Source organism: Macrobrachium nipponense, chromosome 16 (genome assembly GCF_015104395.2).
Source record: "Macrobrachium nipponense isolate FS-2020 chromosome 16, ASM1510439v2, whole genome shotgun sequence".
In the NCBI taxonomy this organism is placed as follows: Eukaryota; Metazoa; Arthropoda; class Malacostraca; order Decapoda; family Palaemonidae; genus Macrobrachium; species Macrobrachium nipponense.
The window spans coordinates 66300538-66324477 of NC_087209.1; the positions used below are offsets into that span (position 1 = coordinate 66300538).

General features: G+C 46.6%; 1 protein-coding gene across 1 annotated transcript in view; it reads right to left on the reverse strand.

Moving 5' to 3' along the window:
- Positions 1-18687, reverse strand: part of LOC135195794 (ral GTPase-activating protein subunit beta-like) — a 32011-nt gene extending 13324 nt beyond the window's left edge. Inside the window, exon 1 of the mRNA XM_064222272.1 lies at positions 18549-18687. Coding sequence (XP_064078342.1) covers positions 18549-18623 — 75 coding nt within the window. The 5' untranslated portion in view covers positions 18624-18687. The remainder of the gene's footprint in view (positions 1-18548) is intronic.
- Between the last annotated feature and the right edge of the window lie 5253 nt (positions 18688-23940).

The following is a 23940-nucleotide window of genomic DNA, read 5'->3' on the forward strand; positions in this document are numbered from 1 at the left end:
TCCGCCACGCATGGACTTAGTCCGGTTCGTTTGAGTTTTAGGTTTAAGTGTTATTAGATTAACTATAAGTTTATCTTAAGTACCTTAAACCATCCCCCCTCCCTTTCATGTCTTACCGGTTCTCTCCGGGATTATAGCCTATTCAGGCGATTCAGGGAGGGGTTATGCCAAAATTTTTTCCGAGCTCCGGCATGCAACGGAGTTCTTCTGTCCTTTAGCCTGTAAGTGATATTCTTTAAGATACTCATGTGTCTTCCCACTTACAGACCACCAACTGTGAGCATCCGGGATGCGCCGCCACACTTCAGGACCCATGTGGACACGAAGTTTGCCGGTCCCCATGCTCCATGCGCGACTCCGCACGGGGACATCCAGGTCTGGTACCATGAGACGTGTACCATATGTTACGATCTGGTGAGCCAGCTTTTAGACGGGGTAAGTATTCCATCTTCGGTAGCTGCTCCGCTTCTGTTATAGTGCTTAAGTTTTCATCATTCACTCTAACTTAAGGCCTATAAGTTTAAGTTATACTTTAAGTTTTAGTTTTAAGTGATTCTTAAATCTAATCTTTACCCTCTCTTCCAGGCGCCGGCAGTGAGGGATACCGCACTGGCAACCCTGCGGGCCTGGGTCGGCGTTTTCGGGAAGAACGCCGCCAAGGGTATGCCCTACATCCTAGAGAAACGGTTGGCGGTACTAATCTTCCCCGGAGGCAAGGCGACAGGATACGTCGACCCAGTAGAGGCGGCCCCGACTATCGCCTTCATCCAACAACAGCTGGCTGCCTCATTAACTGACCAAGACCAGGACATCTCCACGGACGTCGCGACTTTAGATATTAATGTAGAACCTATGGTAGGTGTAGACGACCTGTTGGTCGAGGAAGGTAAGATGGACACCCAAGGGTCACCCTTGGGCGTAACTGTTTCTTCTACTCCTGCAACCTCTCATCCTTCCAAGGCTTTACGGGTGATGAATTGTATACTCCTCCTGACGCTTCGGTTAGACCTATGGTCAAGGGTCAGCAGTGAAATCCTTGACAAGACGTCGTCGTCGTCTAATAGAAGACGGCTTCGGCGTCATCCTCCTCGCGTAAGTCTCCGGCTGGGAATCCCGGAGCAGACAGGTCTAAAGCTTCTGGCTCCGGCTCTAAGTCCTCGAGGAGTAAATCCTCCAGAGAGAGATCTCGCACTCCGGCAGAGTCGCCAGTTCCGCTACCCCTGGTTCCGATTCAGAGCCACCCCTCCACCTCCGCAGCAGCTCCGGCTTTGGACTCCAATGCTGGCCTGTTGCAACAGGTGGGCGACCTGGTTGGGTCCCTAAAGAGTAGCATGGAACAAATGATCTCTCGGTTGTCGGATAGGATTACTTCTCAAGACTCCATTATAGCCGGACTGAGAGAAGCTCCTCTAGCCTCTCCTCCACTTTCCAATACAAGTGGAACTCAGCTTCCTCCGTATGACTCGCTACCTCCGTTCTCGATGAACAACCCATGGAGAGTAGCGTCATACGCCCCCTTCCAAGACGGTCTCATTTCTATACCGGAGTTTGGAACTCGAAGGATAGAGGACTTCGAGTTCTACCCGGAAGACCTCCAGCCTCCGTTCATAGGCTACGCAAGGCTCACAGCTTCAGCCATGGTTCGGGACGACAGGGTACCAAAGGAGACGTCCTCTATCACGAGACCAGGCTCAGAGAGAATGGCTCAGGTTGTTTAGAGGACATGGATTGTTCTAATACTAAGATACAACCTTTCAAGAGTCCCTTTACCATCTTCACAATGGATGAGAGTACCCCGCTCCGTTCCTGACAAAGATCGCGAGGTCTACCATTCCATCGCCAGAAGGGGGACCCCATACCTCAATTGAAGGAAGCAGATCCCACATCTCCGTACTTCCCTCAGCCGGAGAATTTGTGGGAAGACTTGCCGAAACACCCCTTCTCAGCTGGCAAACTCAAAACGGACTGTGCTATGGAGCAGTTTGGTGAAAAGCTACCCAGGCTCCCAGATAGCCTTATTCAGGCTGAATTTGACGCTAAATCGCGATTAGCCAGATCAATTAATTCTATGGCTATGACCGAGGTGCACCATAGCCTATGGCTCAGAGCCGCTTTTTCAAGCTCATGACCAAATCCCTGACTCAAACGGTACAGTCAGATATGTTTGAGTTTGCCACTGCTAGAACGAATTGTAGGAAGCATGTCCTACAAGAGGCAACCATTCGGCATGAGCCGAATAGGTTACTCTCGTCAAACATCTGGGGAGCAGATCTCTTCCAGAAGCTATGGTGAAGGAAGTCCAGTCAGAGGCTACGAGGTTGAACCAGAGCCTTAAGGACCGTTGGGGCCTTCCACGGCTAAGAGGAGGCAAGACCTAACAGCTAAAGGTAAGGGGCAAAGGAAACCCAGGCGTTTCCAACCTTACCAGAAAAAGGCAGCACGCTTTCCTCACAAGTTCCAGCGGTTCCCTTAGTGCAACGGCCCCAACCTTCCATTTCTTCTAAAGCTCAATCACAGCCAATTTATGTGATCTCCCCTCAGCCTCAGCCCTCCACCCCTCTTACGCCATCTCTCCAGCTTACAATCAAGCCTTCGAGAGTCAAGCTTCACAGAAGTATGACGCTCGGTAAGGGAGGCAGAGGTAAGCGTTCCTTTCGTGGGAGAGGATCGGGAGGCCCCTTTAATAGGGGAAAAACACTTCAGAGGAGGCCGAGGCGGTTACCAGAACCAATGAAGAACTTCAGGTAGGAGGGAGGCTGTTTCACTTTCGCCACCGGTGGAACTTCAGCAAATGGGCTCAGAGCATTGTGTCAAAAGGCCTGGGTTGGAGTCTGGTTGACGAACCCACCTCCATCCAGACCTTTTCGTCAACTTCCTTCCAAGGATGACAGAGTCCACGCGGAGATCTCCTTCAGAAAGGAGCTATAGCGAGAGTCAAGAGATTAAATTTCAAGGTCGCTTGTTCAGCGTGCCAAAAAAAAAAAAAAGGCTCACAAAAAAGAAGGGTAATCTTAGACTTGTCCCGCTTAAACTTAGCCATCCGCTGCGACAAGTTCAAGATGCTCACGATCTCGCAGGTGCGGACCTTACTTCCCCGTGGGGCCGTCACCACCTCTATCGATCTTACAGACGCTTACTATCATATCCCTATTGCAAGACACTTCCGTCCGTATCTGGGTTTCAAGATAGGAGACCAGACATTCTCCTTCAAGGTAGTTCCTTTCGGACTCAACGTGGCACCCAGGGTGTTCACGAAGCTAGCGGAAGTGGTAGTGCAACAACTCAGGTCACAAGGGATTATGGTAGTAGCGTATCTCGACGATTGGTTGATCTGGGCTTCAACAGTCGAGGAATGCAACAGAGCTACACTGAAAGTGATTCAGTTCCTGGAATATCTAGGCTTCAAGATAAACAGGACCAAGTCAAGACTCACTCCAGAGTCAAAACTTTCAGTGGCTGGGCATTCAATGGAATCTATCCTCCCATACTCTGTCGATTCCTCAACCAAGAGGAAAGAAATAGCGAAGTCAGTCAAGCAATTTCTAAGTCACAAACTGGCGTCAAGGAGGACTCAGGAAAGGATCCTGGGTTCACTCCAGTTTGCATCAGTGACGAACGTCTTAATGAAAGCCAAACTGAAAGACCTAACCAGAATCTGGCGCTCACGAGCAAATGTCAGGTCCAGGGACAAACTATCCTCAGTCCCTCTGATTCTAAAGAATCGACTTCGGCCGTGGGCGAAGTCAAGAATTTGTCAGTGTCAGTACCCCTTCAGTTCCCTCCACCAGGGATCACCATCCACACAGACGCGTCCTTAAGCGGTTGGGGAGGGTATTCCCAGTTCAAAAAGGTTCAAGGAACTTGGTCACCTCAGTTCCGTCAGTTCCATATAAACGTACTGGAGGCAATGGCAGTGTTCTTGACTCTAAAAAGGTTACGTCCACCAAAGTACTCCCACATAAGCTAGTCCTGGACAGCGCAGTGGTAGTACATTGTATAAACAGAGGAGGCTCCAAGTCACGTCATCTAAATCATGTCATGGTAGCCATCTTCTCCCTGGCAGACAAGTTCAGTTGGCATCTCTCCTCCACTCACATAGCTGGAGTGAGAAACGTCATAGCAGACGCGCTATCCCGATCAGTGCCCCTAGAGTCGGAATGGTCACTGGACACAGTTCGTTCATGGATCCTTCAAAGAGTTCCAGGGCTACAGGTGGATCTCTCGCATCTCAAGCGAACCACAAACTACCGTGTTATGTAGCCCCCAACCTGGGACCCTCTGGCCTATGCCACGGACGCCCTGGCTCTAGACTGGAACAACTGGAAGAAGATTTATGTCTTTCCTCCAGTGAATCTTCTCATGAAAGTGTTAAACAAACTCAGGACATTCAAGGGTCAAGTGGCTCTAGTAGCCCCAGACTGGCCAAAGAGCAATTGGTATCCCCTAATTCTGGAACTGGGTCTTCGTCCTCTTCGGATCCCCAATCCCAGGCTCTCCCAGTCAGTACAAACGAAGACTGTGTTCGCTTCCTCAGGGATTCTCAAAACCCTAACTTTATGGATTTCATGAAGTTTGCAGCGAAAGAGATGCGAATATTGACCCTCAGAATATTCTCTTCTTGGAATCCGATAAAAGGGATTCAACTTTGAGACAGTATGATGCTGCTGTCAAAAAGTTAGCAATCTTCCTGAGAGAATCAGATATTAGAATCATGACAATCAATTCAGCTATATCCTTTTTCAGATCCCTATTTGAAAAAGGTTTGGCAGCTAGCACGATTACGACAAACAAGTCAGCCTTGAAAAAGATATTTCAATTTGGGTTCAACATAGACTTGACGGATTCCTACTTCTCGTCTATTCCTAAGGCATGTGCTAGACTTAGACCTTCTGTAAGGCCTACGTCAGTTTCATGGTTCTTAAACGATGTTCTAAAACTGGCTTCAGAAACCGATAATGACACATGCTCGTTTATAATGCTCTTAAGAAAAACTCTATTTTTATTAAGCTTAGCTTCAGGAGCAAGAATTTCAGAACTGTCGGCTTTATCCAGAGATCCGGATCATATTCAATTTCTTCCCACAGGGGAAGTCCTACTTTCTCCGGAACGTAGCTTTATAGCAAAGAATGAAGATCCTTTGATGAGGTGGGAACCTTGGAAGGTACTACCCCTTCCACAAGATGTATCTCTTTGCCCAGTTTCAACCTTACGAGCCTTTCTGTCCAGGACCTCCTCATCCTCATCGGGTCCCCTCTTTAAGAGGGAAAAAGGTGGAACTTTATCCATTAAAGGCATCAGGCAACAATCCTGTACTTATTAAGCAAGCCAATCCTGACTCTTTCCCGAAAGCACATGATGCAGGGCAGTAGCCACCTCAATTAATTATTTCCAACATATGAACTTTGATGAGTTGAAAAGTACCGGATGGAAATCGCGACAGTGTTCAAACGTCATTACCTTAAGTCTTGGAAGCTCTGAAACATTTTCAGCAGTAGCAGCGGGTAACATAGCCCCTTTCCCCTGACTCTAGCTAATCTGTAGTAGAAGATCCAGTCCTCCTTTCTACCTGCCTCACCCAACAGTTCGTCTATTCCTGCCTTGTTCATTTACATTCACCTTGTGTCTTAGCTGCTTTTATGATGATGTAGTGGGTGTCCCTTATTTTTTTGCTAGGGACACTCACAGATGATTACAGATATTGATCTCATGGATGTTATCCCCTTATTTTTATGCTAGGGGATACATCTTAATTATGATGGTTACGGGTTTTGTATATTAAGTCATATACATTCCTTAATATATTATTATTGTTGAATGGTTTGTTCATTTGATTATATTAATTGCTCTAGTATTTTGATACATGCCTTTACACAGATACCATTTTGATACATGTAAGCCATTTTACCTCTGTATATATGTAAATTACCTTATGTTAAGAAACATGATTAGAATTAAGTGTAATTTAAGCATATTTCTATTTTTGTATCACTGTGTATATGTATCTTTTTAGCAATTATATTCTTTTTATTTTATTTTATCTTTTATTTGAGACCTGTTCTGATTTATTTTATTAATTTTGTTTACAATCTTGTGCTATTTCTCTGGTAGATTCGCACAGCGACACGAGCTGAGCCCAGAAAAGGGATTTTGACGTAAGGAAAAATCTATTTCTGGGCGATTGGCTCGTGTCGCCAGCGAAATCCCGCCCTACCCATCCCTTCGGCCCAAGATGTCTGCTAACTTCAGGATGGCCACCAGAGGCACAGCAGTCGGCAGCATGGGATGGAGTAGTAGTGGTGCGTGCTGCTCACTCTGTGGGTCGGCTCCCCTCATGGAGGTTTTTGTAGTGGGAGATTTCTATTGGCATTTGACTCGTGTAGTGGTCCTCACTCGCCATAGTGTTCATACCGACACCCTCTTGGAGGGTGAGCGAGTCAGTTATACTGACCTTTTTCTTTATTTTATTTATTCTCTGGTATGTGTTAGTACATTTACCCTAGAAATAATAGATTAAAGGATATTTCGCTGGCGACACGAGCCAATGCGCCCAGAAATAGATTTTTCCTTACGTCAAAATCCCTTAAGTATATATAAGTTGAAATGGTGTTGTCGTGACAAAACCATAAGTATATAAAATTGAAACTGAAAACTCCTGGGAGGTTGCAGGCAACCCCGAGTTGCAGTTCAATTAGAATACTTCTCTTATAAGTCGCAATCCGTAGATTAACTAGGATATGCGCCTACCCCTCGGACAATCAACTGCTTAGTAGAATCATGTCGCGAGGTTAATATACGTAGTATATTTGTAGGATTCTGAACAACGATCTCCATCCTAAATTCTTTCCTTCAAGAAAACAAAATAAGGATTGGAGATCGACCACCTTCGATCTCTATCAAAGAGATGAAGGAGAAGTCTTCCTCGAAGGAAAGCTTCAATGGTGACAGAATACCAAAGACGATAGTTCAAGCCAAACTGGATATTCCCGTCCGATCTTCTATTTCCAGGTTGGTCGGTGGCCACTGTGAATAGTTTTCTTTCAGCAGCAGTCTTCTTCCCAATGCTAGATTCCAGGAATTCGAGCATAGGCGAGGTTCCCGATTATCGTTGTATATCGGGGATTCTCGTCTCTGCTCACGTTGGACCGTGGTCTCGCGTAAGTGTTTGGAGATCGTAAAAACTCGAACACTGAATGCCGCTAGAAATTCCGTAGAATTCTAAGCAGTCTGCGAAACCCCCACCGAATTCGTCAAACGATATCGGCTGGTGGTCCTCTCGATTCCGTAGAAATCGAGAATGGGGCAGATTCCTCCTCAACGACCGGGGCTTACGTCAGGTAGGACCCGAAGGTCCCCCCGGTAGCGCAGTCCCGAACGTGGGATCCTACAGAGAAATCTCTGTAGGGATCCCTCCCCTCCCCCATTTCCCTCGTAGCCGTAAGGAGAGAGGGAATGGGGGAGGAATTGGATACTCGCTCGCCTTCCCCCTTCCCAGTGGAACTAAAACAGTAGGAGAAGTAGGAGCAGCCATCGCCTTGCGGCGATGGCCTCTCAGAGTCTGGGAAAACGTATCGTCAGGAGAAAACGTTTTCCCGCGGAGGGTTACGAACTCTCACTGTAGGTAAGGGTCTGCCGCCACTGTGAACGTCATCTGGGTGGGGCTGATCGACACCTGACAGGAGAGAGCCGATACCGTCCTCCGACTCATTCCAGTCCTCGTCGAGGTCGAAACCTCTCAGGAGGACCGAAGGAGTATTTAAATACGGTGTCCGAAGACACGTAGAAACGCCGCTGTCGCAGTAGAGGAGGTGGAGTTGCTTGATCGACCGGCAGAACTGAGAGAGCCTTCTTGTCCGGAGACGAGAGACTCTGGTTCGAGACAGAATCGGCAAGCTCCAATCGCGGCAGACCCACCGTCGGTTTGGTTTCCCTCTCGGGCGGCCCCCAAAACGACTCGAGCAGAGACGTGGGCTCTGCTGGTGGGAGCGGCAATCCTTCCACAAGGTCATTATGCTGACGAATCAGCTTAATGATTTCTTCTGCAAATTCCTCTGTATCTCGGGAGTAAACCGCGTCTTGCGGAGTAGGACCGTCCAGTCCCTCCAGCAAGAACAGATCCCGAGATACTCCTCCTTCAGAAGGAGGAACAGCGTCAGACCCCTGACGGTCCGTCTCCAGCTACTTGCGCGTATGTCCTGGTCGGTCCTAGAACCGTGCCTGTCCATACGGCGTCATAGCGGGATCGCGAGCGGCGCACCTCTCGCGATCACCTCATAGGTACCTCGCTCCTCCCGGTGTAGCCCGATGAGGTTGAAGGTACAGGAGAGGCAGACCTGACGCTCCCAAACCCCCCTAGCTCGCTGGCAGGACCAGCGTGCTTGGAGGGCTGCTGCTGATCGTCCACCCGCGGCGATCGAGCAGCAGGCCTAAGCCTTGCCCGCTCGCCTGGGCGAGAGGCCTCGGCTGAGAACGTCGACGCTGATCTCTAGCGTCAGGCGAGCTGTTGCTGGTTACCGTCCCCCGCCCGGTCCCGATGGGAGCGGCGTCAGGTGACCTGCTAGGCTCGTTGTCACGGTGAGACCGGCGAGCGTCCTCTCGGCGCGTCGAGCCGCTGGTACCAGCCGTGGCTGGTACCGACGACCGCGGGGACCCCTTCCTCGCCTCAACCCGTGGCTGGTCAGCGACCGTCACGTCAACCCGAGCAGCCAGCTGGTCGCTGCGAGAGCGTCCACTGGCCTAGCGAGAGTCGTCTGCACGACACTCGCCAGTCTTCTGCTCCGCGCTTCGGTCTTGGCGGCGAGCGAGCTCGGGTGTCAAGACTTTGGCTGGACGGTCTCCCGCGGGAGGACCGTCCACATCGGTAACTTCTCGCTAACGAGAAGCCGAGGCAGGATCCTGTGGTTTAGCGGCAGAGCCGCTAGAAACCAGGCGAGGAAGTGCCAGCTGAAGCTGGTACTCCTCTGGTCCCCGTCTTCTTCTCCTTGGTAGAAGAAAAGACGGGCCCTGTTCCCGAGGGAGCAGGAGGACCAGCAGAAGAGCTCCCCGAATCGCCGAAGCGAGACGGGCCCTTAGAAGGTCCCGAAGGAGCCTTCTTAGGGGGGAAAATGATATTGTTATTTTACAATAAAGTTTTGTACATACTTACCTGGCAGACATATACTTAGCTTACGTCTCTGACGTCACGACAGAATTCAAAACTCGCGGCTAACGCGACAGGTAGGTCAGGTGATCTACCTTACCCGCCGCTGGGAGGCGGGTGTAAGAACCATCATACCTTTCTTGCCAGATTTTTTCTCTCTTATACCTGTCCTCCGAGGGGAGGCTGGGCGGGCCATCAATCGTATGTGTCTGCCAGGTAAGTATGTACAAAACTTTATTGTAAAATAACAATAACATTTTTGTACATGAACTTTCCTGTCAGACATATACTTAGCTGATTGACACCCTTGGTGGAGGGTACAAGACAGAAAATAACAAAGAAAAGGTAAACAACACCTGTTGTAGGATAAAAATAACCTGGTTTCTTACCTGTTTAGGCTGAAGACTTCATAGATACTGTCCTATTAGTCTGCATTGCCATAAGAGCTACAGCGAGGGCGTGACCTACAGCTGAAAAGACTCTTTGGGTCTACTAACGGGACTTGATATCCGCGTTACTTAGTAGAATCCAAGTCGGATCATGTCAATGGGGGTTTCGCCCTCTTCTATGACAGAACCTGTCCACTACCAACGCAGGGAGCTTCAAACCAAATCCGATCACCTAACCAAACTAACGTTATTAGCATTACGAAACGAAAAAAGATGCCTACCTGCATCATTTTTCATACAACCATATGAACTCAATTACCAAAAAAAAAACAAGGGAAAAAAACAACTAAGGATATGTTCCCAGCTCCCTGCCCCAGCACCGAATCCGCCGATACGTACGGGCCTAACGCGAAGCACTCGTCATACGTAATACTGACGTCTTTTAGGTAGTGGTTGGCGAATACTGAATTACATCTCCAGAATGTAGTTTTCATCAGATTCTGAAGAGACATATTCTTCTTAAAGGCCAGGAAGTGGCATCGCTCTTACTTCATGAGCCTTGACTTTTAGGATCTTGAAATGTTCCTCATTACAAGCTTTATGTGCTTCTTTCACAACACTTCTAATGAAGAAAGACAGCGCATTTTTCGACAATGGTCTGCTGGGGTCCTTTACAGAGCACCATAGTCTATCCTCAATGCCCTTAAGGGTTTTCTTCTTCTGAAGGTAGTATTTTAAACTCCTAACAGGGCAAAGAGTTCTTTCAGGTTCTTCCCCTACTATGGCAGATAAACCACGAACCTCAAAGTTCCTTGGCCACGGATTTGAGGGGTTCTCATTTTTTGCCAAAAACGAAGGAAGGAAGGAACAAACCACGGAATCTCCTTTGAAACCTACCCTTCCTTCTAGGGCATGAATCTCACTAACCCTTTTAGCTGATGCTAAAGCCATGAGAAAGAGAGCTTTCCTCGTGAGATCTTTGAAGGAGGCTAAATGGGTGGTTGGGTTCAAAACCTAGCGGACCTCAGGAAACGAAGAACCACATCCAGATTCCAACTTGGAACTTCGCTCGAGGTTTTCTTGGAAGATTCAAAAGATCTTAAGAGATCATGAAGATCTTTGTTATTTGAAAGATCTAGATTCCTATGTCTGAATACCGCAGCCAGCATGCTTCGGTATCCTTTGATAGTAGATACTGCCAAACCGCATTTTTCTCTGAGGAAAACTAGGAAATCTGCTATCTGAGTCACAGAGGTACTGGAAGAGGAAAACTTCTGGTTCCTGCACCAACGGCGAAAGACGTCCCACTTCGACTGGTAGACTTTAAGGGTCGAAGGTCTTCTAGCTGAGGCGATAGCCTTAGCAGCTTTTGTCGAAAACCCCTCTTCGCTCTGACAAGACTTTTGACAGTCGAAGCCAGTCAGATTGAGAGCGGGGAGGTTTCTGTGATACCTGTCGAAGTGGGGTTGTTTGAGCAAATCTTGTCTCTGTGGAAGTGCTCTTGGAAAGTCCACCAACCATTCCAGTACCTCTGTGAACCAATCTTGGGCGGGCCAGAACGGAGCTACTAGCGTCATTCTTGTCCTCTCCGAGATAGCAAATTTCTTGAGGGTTTGTCTAGTACTTTGAAGGGGGAAAGGCGTAGACGTCTAGGCCCTGTCCAATCTAGGAGGAAACGCATCCACTGATACTGCTCCTGGGTCTGAGACGGGGAGCAGTAAAGTTCGATTCTTGCGTTCTTTGCTGTTGCAAAGAGATCGATGTGAGGTCTGCCCCATCTTCTCCACAGGTCTTGGCATACTTCTGAGTGGAGGTCCACTCGGAAGGCAGGAGTTGGATTCTTCCTGCTCAGGAGATCGGCCCTGACGTTCCTTTCTCCCTGTACGAATCTGTGAGAAGACTGATCTTCCTTGTTTGAGACCACGCAGAAGATCCCTTGCTGTTTCGTACAGGGAGAAGGAGTGCGTCCCCCCGTTTTTTGATGTACGCCAAGGCTGTTGTGTTGTCCGAATTGACCTGCACTACTGCATTTCGGACGTGGGGTTCGAAGGCTTTCAATGCCATCCAGACTGCCATCAACTCTTTCTTGTTGATGTGCCAGGACACCTGATCCCCCTTCCAGGTGCCTGACACTTCTCTTGTCCCGAGCGTCGCTCCCCAACCTGCCTCCGATGCGTCGGAAACAACACATGGCTGGGGTCGGCATGTAGAGAGACATTCCTTCCACAAATCGAAGTGGATTGTTCCACCACCGAAGGTCTCTCTTGATTTCCCTTGAGATCTTGAAGGAGAATTCCAGATCTAGGAGAGACGCCTCCAGTTCTGGTATAGGAAGAACTGTAGAGGCCTGAGATGCAACCTTCCTAGAGAAACGAATTGCTCCAGCGAGGAGAGTGTCCCCAGCAGACTCATCCACTCCCTCGTGTGCATGCATCTTTCTCTAGGAAGGTCGTTATTTTCTCGTAGCAACGAGCTATCCTCTCTGGCGACGGAAAAAGCCCGAAAAGCCAGAGAAGCTATCCGAATCCCCAGATAGATCCTCTCTTGACTGGGGATTAATTGAGACTTCTGGAAGTTCACCAGAAGTCCCAGCGAACTTGCCAATGTAAGGGTCTTTTGAAGGTCCTCCAGACATCTTTCTTGAGACTCTGCTCTGATTAGCCAGTCGTCGAGATAAAGCGACACCCTCACTCCCTCCAAATGTAGCCACTGCGCCACGTTTTTCATTAACCCCGTGAAAACTTGGGGTGCAGTTGATAGGCCGAAGCACAAGGCCTTGAATTGGAAGATGTTTCCTCCCATCATGAATCGTAGATACTTCCGTGAAGAAGGATGGATCGGCACATGAAAGTAAGCGTCCTGAAGGTCTAGAGACACCATCCAGTCCCCTGGATGAAGAGCCGCTAACACTGAGGAAGTTGTCTCCATGGCGAACTTCCTCTTTTCCACAAAGACGTTCAGGGCGCTTACATCCAACACCGGTCTCCATCCTCCTGAGTTCTTCGGAACTAGGAAAAGTCTGTTGTAAAAGCCCGCAGAGCGGGGATCTTTCACTAGTTCTATAGCCTCCTTCTCTAGCATGAGATCTACTGCTAGAGAAAGGGCTTGATTCATGATGGGGTCCTTGTACTTGGCTACCAACTCCCTCGGAGTTGTCGTCAATGGTGGTCTTGACGAGAAGGGAATGAGGTATCCTTTGCTGACAATCGATAGGGACCAATTGTCTGCCCCTTTGTGGGCCCAGACGTCGGCAAATTTCAGTAGTCTGGCACCAACTGATGTCTGGAGTCCTTGACCGCTATTTCTTCCCTCTGACTGACTTAGAGAAGGTTTTACCTCTCTTAAAAGGTCTAGTCCCTCTGGTTGCAGAACCTCTGACAGCGGGTCCTCCTCGAAAGGGCTCCTGTCTCAGAGGAGTCTCTTTCTTGGTCTTGGGTGGAAGACAGAGCGAGGTTTCCTGGCCGCCTGGGCTAACATGTCCTGAGTAGCCTTAGCTGAAAGGGCACTCGAGACATCTTGGATAATTTTCTTGGGAAACAGAAGCGGAGAGAGTTGAGCATACAAGAGCGAGGCCCTTTGCGCATGAGACACTGCCTTCGTGAGAAACGAACAGTAGACCGACCGTTTCTTAAGCACTCCAGCTCCAAACAGTGATGAGACTTCACTCGATCCGTCTCTCACTGCTTTATCCATGCAAGTGAGTACACAGTTAAGATCTTCAGGAGACAGAGCATCTGGGGTCTTGGTCTTATTAGCCAGAACACCTAAAGACCAATCAAGGAAGTTGAAACTTCCAGGACTCAGAACATTCCCTTCAGTAAGTGGTCAAGTTCGTTCATTCCCCACGTAGTCTTGGCGGACAAGAGGGCGGACCCAACGAGCAGAATCCACTAATGAAGAGAAGTCCGAGTCCGCAGACGAAGGGAGAGCGAGGCCTAAAGGTTCTCCCGATTCATACCATAAATCCCAACAATCTGCCGGTCAAGTTTAGACGGAGGCTAAAGAAAAAACCGTCTTCCGCTTTCTCTTCCTTAGAAAGGCAGGCCCATTCCCCAAAACCTCTCAGCGCCTTCTTCATGGAAACAGTAGGTTTCATACCTTAAACAACAAAGACGAAACCTTTCGACGTCTTCGAAGTGGAGAATACGAAAGAGGAGAAGGGGGAGCCACAGGAGAAAGGATATCTCCAAACTCTTGCAAGGAGTAACTCTGTTAGTTTTCTTATAGGAGGAAACTGAGGCGTCTTTTGTTTTGGTCCTTCTTCTTCTGAGGGGTTCCGTTCCTTCCTGAGCTGAAGAGCCCTCCTGATCCTTAGAGGCGCGACTATTCTTAAAGGAGTCTCTAGAGGAAGTTAGACGTATACGTCTTGGAGACAATGCTTCAGGCAAGTGTCTACTTGCCACATCCTTCTTGTCTGGAGGAGTGCGTCTCCCAGATTCTTGAAGCCTAATAGGAGACAGGCGGCAGTCAGGTGCAGAGCGCCTGTTTGAAGAAGAACTTCTATCAGGCTCTTGGCGCCTATCCAAAGGAGAGCGGCTACCAGGCGAACGGCGCCTGCCATACGAAAAGCGCCTACCAGGCTCTTGGCGCCTGAACCGAGGCGAGAGAATCTCTGGCGACGAGCGCCTACTAGGTGAGCGCCTACCAGGGGAGAAGCGCCTGCTAGGCTCTCTGCGCCTGACCCGAGGCGAGTAAAAGTCGGGAGAAGAGCGCCTGCCAGGCGAAACGCGCCTAACAAGCTCTTGACGCCTGTCCCGCGAAGGGCGCCTGTCCGATTTAGGGCGCTTGTCAACCGGAGAGTGGAGGCGAGACGAGGAGCGGCTACGAGGTGAGTAGTGCCTACTAGGCTCTTGACGCCTGTCAAGGGGAGCGATCCTGTCTCGAGAAGAGTGTCTGTAGGGTGAGGATCTCCTACGCGCAGTTTGCTCCTTGTCCGAAGGAGAAACTTGTCTGTCAGGCGAATGTCACTTAGACGCAGATGTGATCTTGTCCGAAGCAGAAAGCCTCCTGCGAGAATCCGAACGCCACAGGTGAGCGCGCCGCTTCCGTCGAATAGCGAGAGTCAGGAGAGGGGAGCCTGGACTTCTTTACAGGAAGCGAGACGTCCTTCCTACGACGAGAAGACACGCAAAGAGAACCAGCCAGAGCCGAAATCTGCGCTCCTGAAGTTAGCCAACACCCTTGCAGGAGAATTCACAAACTCGTGAACAGGAGACGAGGCTCGATCTCCGCTCGGGGAACGATACTCCTGAGATCTCTTACGCTTCTTCGCTTCCACCTCAGGCTCTTCCGAAAAAACTTCAGGGCTGGAAGGGCGGGCGCAGGGAGCGTTCCAGGCTCTCTTCGAAGGGCGCGAGGCTTCCGAAGAGCTCCATCCTCTTTTAGGAGAAGGCGAAGGCGACGACGAGAAGCACTGGCGCAAAATTTCTCTCTTGGAGCGATCCAAGGTAGCCTGGGAACGATCAACAGGAGCTACCGAGGGGACGCCTGACCGTTGGGGATGCTCCCTAACCTTCCTGCGGCTTTCGACTTTCCTCCTCCACTGGGACTGGGAGTCTGGAAGAGGTCTAGGCCTGGAAGCATTAGGGAGCCGATCAGACGCACCCTCCACTGCACTGGGTTCACTGCACAAATCACTATTGGAATCACTCTTACCTTCTAGTTTGCTTGATTTTCCTCTCCATACTGCGAATGGTGGCTTTCATTGAGGCCACCTCCGAAGGCGCATCTTCGGCTTCGGTGCAGGGAGCAGGAGCTGAAACTGACAAAGGAGCTACTTCTAAAATAGGATTATCTACATCCAACTCGCTAATACGAGATCTACTACTGCTCCTGGAAGAAGCTTTCCTAACTTTATCCTTTTCAAGCTTCCTCAAGTAGGAAGACAAAGACTTCCACTCATCCTCATTCAGCTTTTCACATTCATTACAAGGGTTATTAAAGGTGCATTCATTCCCTCTACACTTCAAACATACCGTGTGAGGGTCTACCGCAGCTTTCGGTAGCCTCACCTTACACTCAGTCATACAACAAACTCTAAACATAGCAGTTTTCTTAGTATCAACATCAGACATCATGAATCCAAGAAATTCCAAAGAAAAATCCAAAGAAAAGTCCAATAACTGTCCACAAATCGCGAATGCCAGGCCAAAAGATCGGGTACTTCACCAAAAGTCCGTAGAAACAATCCAGGGCGAAAACGAGAAAAGAATCCAACTGTCAAGAGGTACCGACAACAGGTGTGGTCGACACCGACGACAGAAAAAATCTGGCAAGAAAGGTATGATGGTTCTTACACCCGCCTCCCAGCGGCGGGTAAGGTAGATCACCTGACCTACCTGTCGCGTTAGCCGCGAGTTTTTGAATTCTGTCGTGACGTCAGAGACGTAAGCTAAGTATATGTCTGACAGGAAAGTTCATGTACAAAAACCCGGGTTACCAGCTGGTCGCTGCAAGAGCGGCCGCTGGCCTGGCAAGAGTCACCTGAGCGTCTCTCACCAGCCTTCTGCTCCGTGCCGCGTCTTGGCGCCGAGCGAACTCTGGCGCCGAAACTTGGCTGCACGGTCTCCCGAGGGAGAACGTACACTCGGGATCTCTCGCGAACGAGAGACCGAGCCGGAACCTGGCGTAGCGGCATCGCCGCTAGCACCAGGCGAGGAAGTACCAGAGCTAACCGATACTCCTATCTGGGTCCCCGTCTATCTCTTCCTTACGGAAGGAGAGACGGGCCCGCTCCCGAAGGAGCAGGAGGACCAGCAGAAGGACCTCCCGTCCCACCGGGGTGGGACGGGCCCTTAGAAGTTCCCGAAGGAGACTTCTTAGGGGGGAAGGCAGCCTTCTTCTTCTTCGGCTTATGGGCCTTAGAAGTCGAAGGGGAAGAGGCAGCAGCAGACGATGAAGACGAAGATGACAGCTTCCTCTTCTCCTCTTCCTCGTCAGCTCACGCAGGACAGTCGTCAGGTCCTCCATCCAGGCCGGAGCCGGGGCTATTGCCGAAGCACACGGCCCTACTGCAAAACCTGTCCGGAAGGACCTGGGACTGGGGAAGAACCCACCCGTGGGCATGGACCAGCATGGACCAGGCTCATGGAACCAGGCAGCGACAGGAACAGCAACCAGCTCAGGAGCGGCAGGAACAGCGGCAGCGTAGACCCATAAGGAACAGCCAAGCCAACAGCGGGAATCACATCGCGGCAGGGACGGCAGGCCCAGCGATCGCCTCGTAGAATCATCGGCAGCCAGCGGAACCTGGGTCCTGGCGGCCGGTCCAGGGGCGAGCTGCTGGAACAGCGGAAGTCTGGGGCAGGCAACACGAAGAAACAAGCGGCGGCGGCAACCCCACCTCGGTACGGCGGCGGCCCTAGTAGCGGCAGACCGGCTGGTCATCGACACAGCATGGGGAGTGTAGACCAGGAGGGGGGGGAGCAGCATAGCGGCCGTGGTAGTAGTGGAGACCGCCCCAGACCTCGCTAGAACGCTGCAGCAGCCGTGGTGGATGCTAGGCACGCCCTGCCGCCGCGGTGGTCCATACCTGTCCAAGGTCGTCTCCCACGGATGTAGCACCTGCGGTAACATAGATAGATTAGTAAGAGGGGTTTCCCTCACGCACGGGGGGAAGACATGCCCCACCCCGAACGCAAGGAAGACCCCAAATACAAAATACAACGAAGAAGCTGTGAGCGGGGGGCAGGAAGGAAGACGAAGAATCGGATACCAAGGGAGTCACGGGAGAGCTTTCCGACTTCCTGGCAGACCTTCGCTTCCCTACCCCCGCACAGCAGTGAAAAGTAATATGAAAATGAAACAGAATACTGCCCTTGCGATTCACTTCATAGAACTTAAAGGGGAAAAGATCAATTCCCGGGTAAGAACGGAAACTTGATCCAATAATATGATGCTATCATAAAATATATATGAAATGAAACAGAATACTGCACTTGCGATTTCACTTTCACATAAAAAATCGTAAGGATCAATTCCCGGGTAAGAACGAAAATTGATCCAAATTAAATTTCATGCAAATAAATAAATGAAATGAAAAGAATATTGCAATTGCGAATCCACTTTCATTGCATTCTATTATACAAAATTAAAAAGGCTCGTGCCGAGCGCAATCACAGTCTCGGTAACGAACGCACAGGGCAAAAATATAATGAAAAGAGTACTTACATTTTTCAATTACACACTTTCGCCCACCAAAATCATGACTCGGCGCGAGCGCGCCCGCCCTCGGCACCGAGACATAATTCAAGGGTTCAATTCATGAAAAGAGAGGAAATTGCCGCATCTACGGCGATAACTCCATGTTGGTTCATAATTAAGTAAATGAAAATGAAAACAGTTTACTTACAGTTTCATTTTCAAGTCAAACAAACCATTAGTAGAAAACACAATATAAAGACAAAGCCATACGACGATGAAGCGGGCAGAGAGCGATGACGAACACGTCCTTCACACCCGCGGCCGAAAGCAAAAGAAGTGAAATTTGTTTTACCTCCCAGTCGCGCGCCGACAAGCAGGTTAACTACGTTCTCCCCTTGTTCGAAGCTTACGACCGTTCCAGCTGCCGCTAGCTACTTCCTATTGTTAAAGGACCGATGGTTTGTATTACGTATCGGAACAAATTACCATTAGTAATTCAAATGTACCATACCTATTTTTTTCTTCTCATACTACTAAACAGCATAACCAGACTTAAAATAATAGTATGTACGTAATGGCATATACAACTTCCAAAAACTGAATAGACTAATATTACAAGAATAGTTTAATCATTCATATTTTCTACTTCCACTACATTCTACAACTGTAATACCTGACAGCTTTCACTAAACCACAATGGTTCAGCAGCAACTGAGGCCAAAAGCTACATATACTGTATTTTCTCTGACTCCTAAGCAGTGAGCAATTCTTCAAATTTTATAAAGGACAAGTTTTTGATCCCCAAAGCTCAAACTGGACTAAATTCACAAGTTTCTCTTAAAAATTTTCATGACAAATCATAATGAATTAGAATGACTAACCTTGAAGGCACTGATAGCTGCTTCATCACCCCAACCTTGTTGTGGCACTAACTCTGAAGGCCAATCACTAAACATTTTCTACTGAAGATAAGAGGTATTCTCTCTTCAGCTCATTCTCCTGAAATTAAGAATATATCCCACTTTATTGCTGAAATATAGATTTTTAATAATGTACTACAAACTGCACTTCTTCAAAGACCATCCGTGTACAAAATTAGTTTTACTTATATAAACAATTAAAATCAGATTGCAACGAGAGAGAGAGAGAGAGAGAGAGAGAGAGAGAGAGAGAGAGAGAGAGAGAGAGAGAGAGAGAGAGAGAGAGAGAGGTTTTAATGAAAGACAAGACATGATATAAGAACATTATGGTTTTCACCAACTTTACAGTATAAAGAATACACAAAGCACAATAAAAAAAAAAATGGTTTCACAATAAAAAAAAATGGTTTTATGTGTCTGGCAAAATGCTAATGTTTTAATCTAGACTAGGCTAATACTTCGGTAGTGCATATTTTACTATGATACAAATTCTTCTTACTTGGGTTTTTTGCTTTGTTCTATCATCTCCTTAATATGCCCAACATGGAAAGCATGCTAAAATCTGTTCCAAATTAATTATTACCAAAATATTTACCATTTTTTTGTATATGTTCAAACACAAAAAACATGACATTTATGTGAGTGGATTTGGTTTTAAAAGTATAAATTTATCAGCTTAATAGTATTTTGTTGACATAGAAGTAAGACAGCAGTGAAACTGAAGGCTACTAACAGGGCCTGGTTCCAGCTAGTTAGCGACCATAAGATTTACCGCCTTATGTTGATGTTTTTGCTTGTTTATGCCTTTTGTTTGTTTATATATTTACAGCCTTTTGTTGTTATTATTATTACATTCAACTCCAAGGGGATGGTAACAAAAATGGTGCCCCTTTTGCACGTAAATTGTTAGTAATTTCAGACCCAGTAGGGAGCAGTAGGAGTGTTCACATTTACCAAGACAAATAGGCCCATGATTCATCGAGTACAGGGTTAGCCCATCCCAGCATTACTGCTTGTATCTGTGATGTCACTGGTTGGTTGGAAGCTTACCACAGAACAAAACAGGAAAACATGGAAATGAAGGATGTCATTGGAAAACGTTTGCCAACGCACATATCTTTCATAACCTTAGACGAGAGAGGTCCTCACTAATCTCCAGGTAATGCTGGGCTAAAGGATATGAATAACCCTCCATATAACTTTTCATTGCCATTTGCCTAATGCAGTAAGCTTATCAGAGTTAATGCCAGCCAGGTGTCTCTCCAAAGGTAAAAACCTGGGTTGCGAGAGAATGCTTGCTCTTCATTTTGGTAATGTCAAACACTGATTGATGACTTTTCGGTAATCCTACAGTTAAGGGGTCCAAATTCACTGTTCCCGTGTGTGTGGTTAAGTTTCCTTCACTATTTTCAATTTCTTCTTTTGACAGATCTGCAAACAGAAGTATATATTTGCTAAAAATGAGCAATTTATCTGCTTATAGAAGCAGATTGTAAAAAGACAAGAGGAATAAAGCTCTATACCTCACACAAATAGTGCAGTAGTGTGCCCGCAACAGTGTTTGTTTAGTGGACACTTAGAAGCCTGGCACAGGCTTTTGATCTTCAACAGTCCCTTTTTGATAAATCTGAAAAAATTAGCAGATTATCTGCTTACAGAAACAGAAATTTATGATTTTCTCCCATTTCTAATTTACCTTCCCCTTGATTCCCTTTATTTTTTATCAATCTCTGCTTCTGTAAGCAGATAAACTGATCAATTTTCCAGTTTGCTGATTTTGACGGTTATTTTTCAGTAAAGTCCATCCACTTCCTACGTTGTAATTTATATACTATCTCTTGATTAAAACACGTGAAAGCAAGATATTTATTCTAAATACATTAACTGCGCAAATACATAATAACAGGGGAAAAAATAATCAAATTACGGTAATTATGAATTTTTTCTAAGTTCTTTGTTATTGTTTCCACTGTCACAAAGAGTCGCTCTCATTTGTTCGTATGTCCGTTTCCTTCTACTTGACTCCTCCCCATTGCTCACCGTGACAATTTCCTCCTCCATGCACAGTAGCTCCACCTACTCATAGCGGTCCTCTAATTACAGCCTTGTATGTCCATGTAATGTAATATTATTGGCTAATGGATTTTGACCAGTCACAATTCTTAAATATTTTTGTACTAAATTCTGATTGGCTTTTCATGAAAGACAACAGGTCCTTCCCCACAAAAAAATTATCAGTTCAACAAAGGCCTCATCGTGGGAAAGTTGTAGGTGCGCCTACCGAGACTGATGTGGTACTTTCACGATTTATACGTAATAATGAAGAAAGTTTATCCTTTTTACGAGAACATGCTGTGCTACCGAGAGAAGTGAAGTGCCCCAAGTGTGATAAGCCATGCTTTTTAAGGTCGGATCGACATCAATAAGGTAAGACAATTTGTCATTATATATCATTTAGGCATGATTTTTTAAAGGGGGGAGGGGGGTTGCAGGGGGGGCAAAGGCCCTCTCTAAGAAAGGATAACCTCCCCCTAGGTTAGGTTAGGTGGTTGTGTTAGGTCAGACTGCTTCTCTTATTTCATTAATTTTCTGTATTACCCACTTCTGTAAATCGTGGTTTAGAAAATGGCACGATTTAGAAAACGGAGCTCAAGATAGCTACCTCGTCTCGAGTCACTCCGTAAGTGCTCTTTCACCCTCTTATGTTTGCATGGAAAACCATTTTTTCTCTTAGTTTTTTTGTATTCTGGTATTATTATCTTCCACTTATTGCTCGTTTTCTTTTTCCACCACCCAAAACCCCCGGTTCCCCCCTGGGTGCCCCCATCACTGTTGTGATATTTAGGGTGGTGGTCAATGGAAAACGAGGGTTTTACGCAAGATAATAACATCAGAACACAACAAAACAACAAGAAAACTAGCAGAAAAAATTGTTTTTCATGAAATATTGCTGGGCGGACTCGAACGAAAAATTACCATTTTGACTTTATGCAATGTAGTGAATTCTGATCCTCAAACTGTAGGATTACCCCACCCAACTACTATAGGACAGCAAACTCTTAGGTACAGTGGTACCTCGAGATACGAAAGGCTCAACTTACGAAAAACTCAAGATATGAAAGTCAATACGAAAAATTTAACGGCTCTACATACGAAAAGTTTTCAAGATACAAAAGGTTTCTGAAAGTCCGAGATTCGCCCGGATAACAATTTTGAAAATCGCGCCGCGCCCCGCCATCTTAGTATACTAGTAGACTCGCCAACATCCTCCTGCTCTCCCATTGGTTCCTGATGCTAGTCGCAGCCATGAAATCCTTCTCTCCTATTGGCCAGCGTCCCTCCCATCATGCATCTACTATGTACACATGGTGGCGTGGCTCGGCCACTCGGTGCCAGCATTGTTATAGTATGCACGCGGTATTCGTTTTCGGGATCGTCAATGTGTACGTAATATTTTAAAAAAAAAAGTGACCAAGATCTCTCACATGGGATAAGTGATCAAGGTCTCTCTCATGGGATAACTGGAAACTTTGCAAGGTTGGTAGAATCTCCACTCCCTGCTGAACAGAGGGTGCAGACCAATCATTTACAACATGCATACCAGTATGTAGTGTACGTATAATCAAGGCACTTCAGTTTATGTTGAAGGTCAGCAGCCGAACGTTCAGTACCCAAATCAGTTGGCAGTAGAGAGCATTTGGTTGAACAGGGTTTTTGATGGACACCAGGGCCAACAGAACATTCATGAGGTGCAAAAAAAGAAAGTTGAAATTCTGTAAAAAAAAAAAAAAAAAAAAAAACAAAAAAAAAAAAAAAAGAAAAAAAAAAAACCTACTAATAAGTAAAAAAAAAAAAAAAAAGTAAAAAAAAAAAAAAAAAGTTAAAAATCAAAAAAAAGAAGAAAAAAAATGGCAGAAATTAAAGCAGCTTTCATAAAGTGCAATCATTTGTAGAAGACACCCCCCCCAAAAAAGGCTCACACAGGAACATGTGAAAAGTAGGCAGAAGCAATCTTACTTGGATAGTTACGTATGTGTGTAGCCTCACTCGAAAAGGTAAGCTTCTACATTTTACGTTACAGTAATAATATTTCTTGTACACTAATATACACTTTATTTACAGGTTTTGCATTTTTAGTCTTAATTTAGGTATTGAATGGTCCAAATTGTTGTAGTACTTCATTGTTTATAGGTCAATTTAGCTTTACTATTTTGAAATTTAATGGGGTGTTTTTGGAGGGCTTGGAACGGATTAGCCATTTTACATGTAAAATGTGGTCCAAGATACGAAAAAATCATGATACAAAGGGCGCCTCGGAACGGATTAATTTTGTATCTCGAGGTACTACTGTAATTCTAGGCAATAACTCCGCACAGACTGCAAGGAACGGTCCCGGGAATACGACAGTCACTAGGGATTGGGGCGTCAAATGTACTTTGCTGTGTTTAGTACCGGCCCCTGGTGGTTACTTACAATCGACCCCAAAAAACAACAGTAAATTCTTAATACTACCTAGGCAACCGAAATAGGGTAAACAATCACGGACGATCCACCATCATCACGCTGTCCGGGTCTTATTCACTCGATATTTAATTGGTGAAACAAGAATACAATTACAACCTAAGCATACCATTCAAAAGATTGAAGTTTCGCCAACATAATGTGATATATGAAAGCCCCATACGAACTAAAATAAGCATGTGACGCTCTTCGTAAAATATGTTTTCAAGGCAGTTTTGAAATCCAATATGGCGGCTATCGTGTGGCTGGCCGGTCTAATCACAGACTGTCCACCATCTTTCCCAACCTTCCCAGCACTCATTTGGACAATGTTAGCGTATATATGTAACGTTTATTGATCTTACTCAAGATTGCAGTTGTAATCAGCACAATAAAACAACATTTTGTTGCCTATATTAGTGAAAGTATGAAACTTGTTATTCCCGGGGTCATGGTTTGAACTGAATCCATTTTTACTTTGTAATCAGTGATTTTATCGTTACTGCCATCACAACTGAAACTCCACAGTGCTTATTTGATTGTAATTATATACATTTTGGTCTTAATTCACTCCACATTGCACTTGAACCACGTTGCTGTTCCTGGTTCCTAAGCGCTCACTCCACAAACACAGTTACAAACAGCAGACAATGACATTGTTTATGATGTGCAAAGTTTTATTCCCTTAATTGTTTACTTTACTCATTATTTAGTTTAACTTTACTTTGTTATTTCAAAATGTTTATTTAATTCATGTCTATTATCCCTTTTTTGCAACTAAATTACCCGGAAAAATTACAGATACTTCTAAAGTAGATACAATCCAATGTTTCTAACCTTGTCGTACATCTGG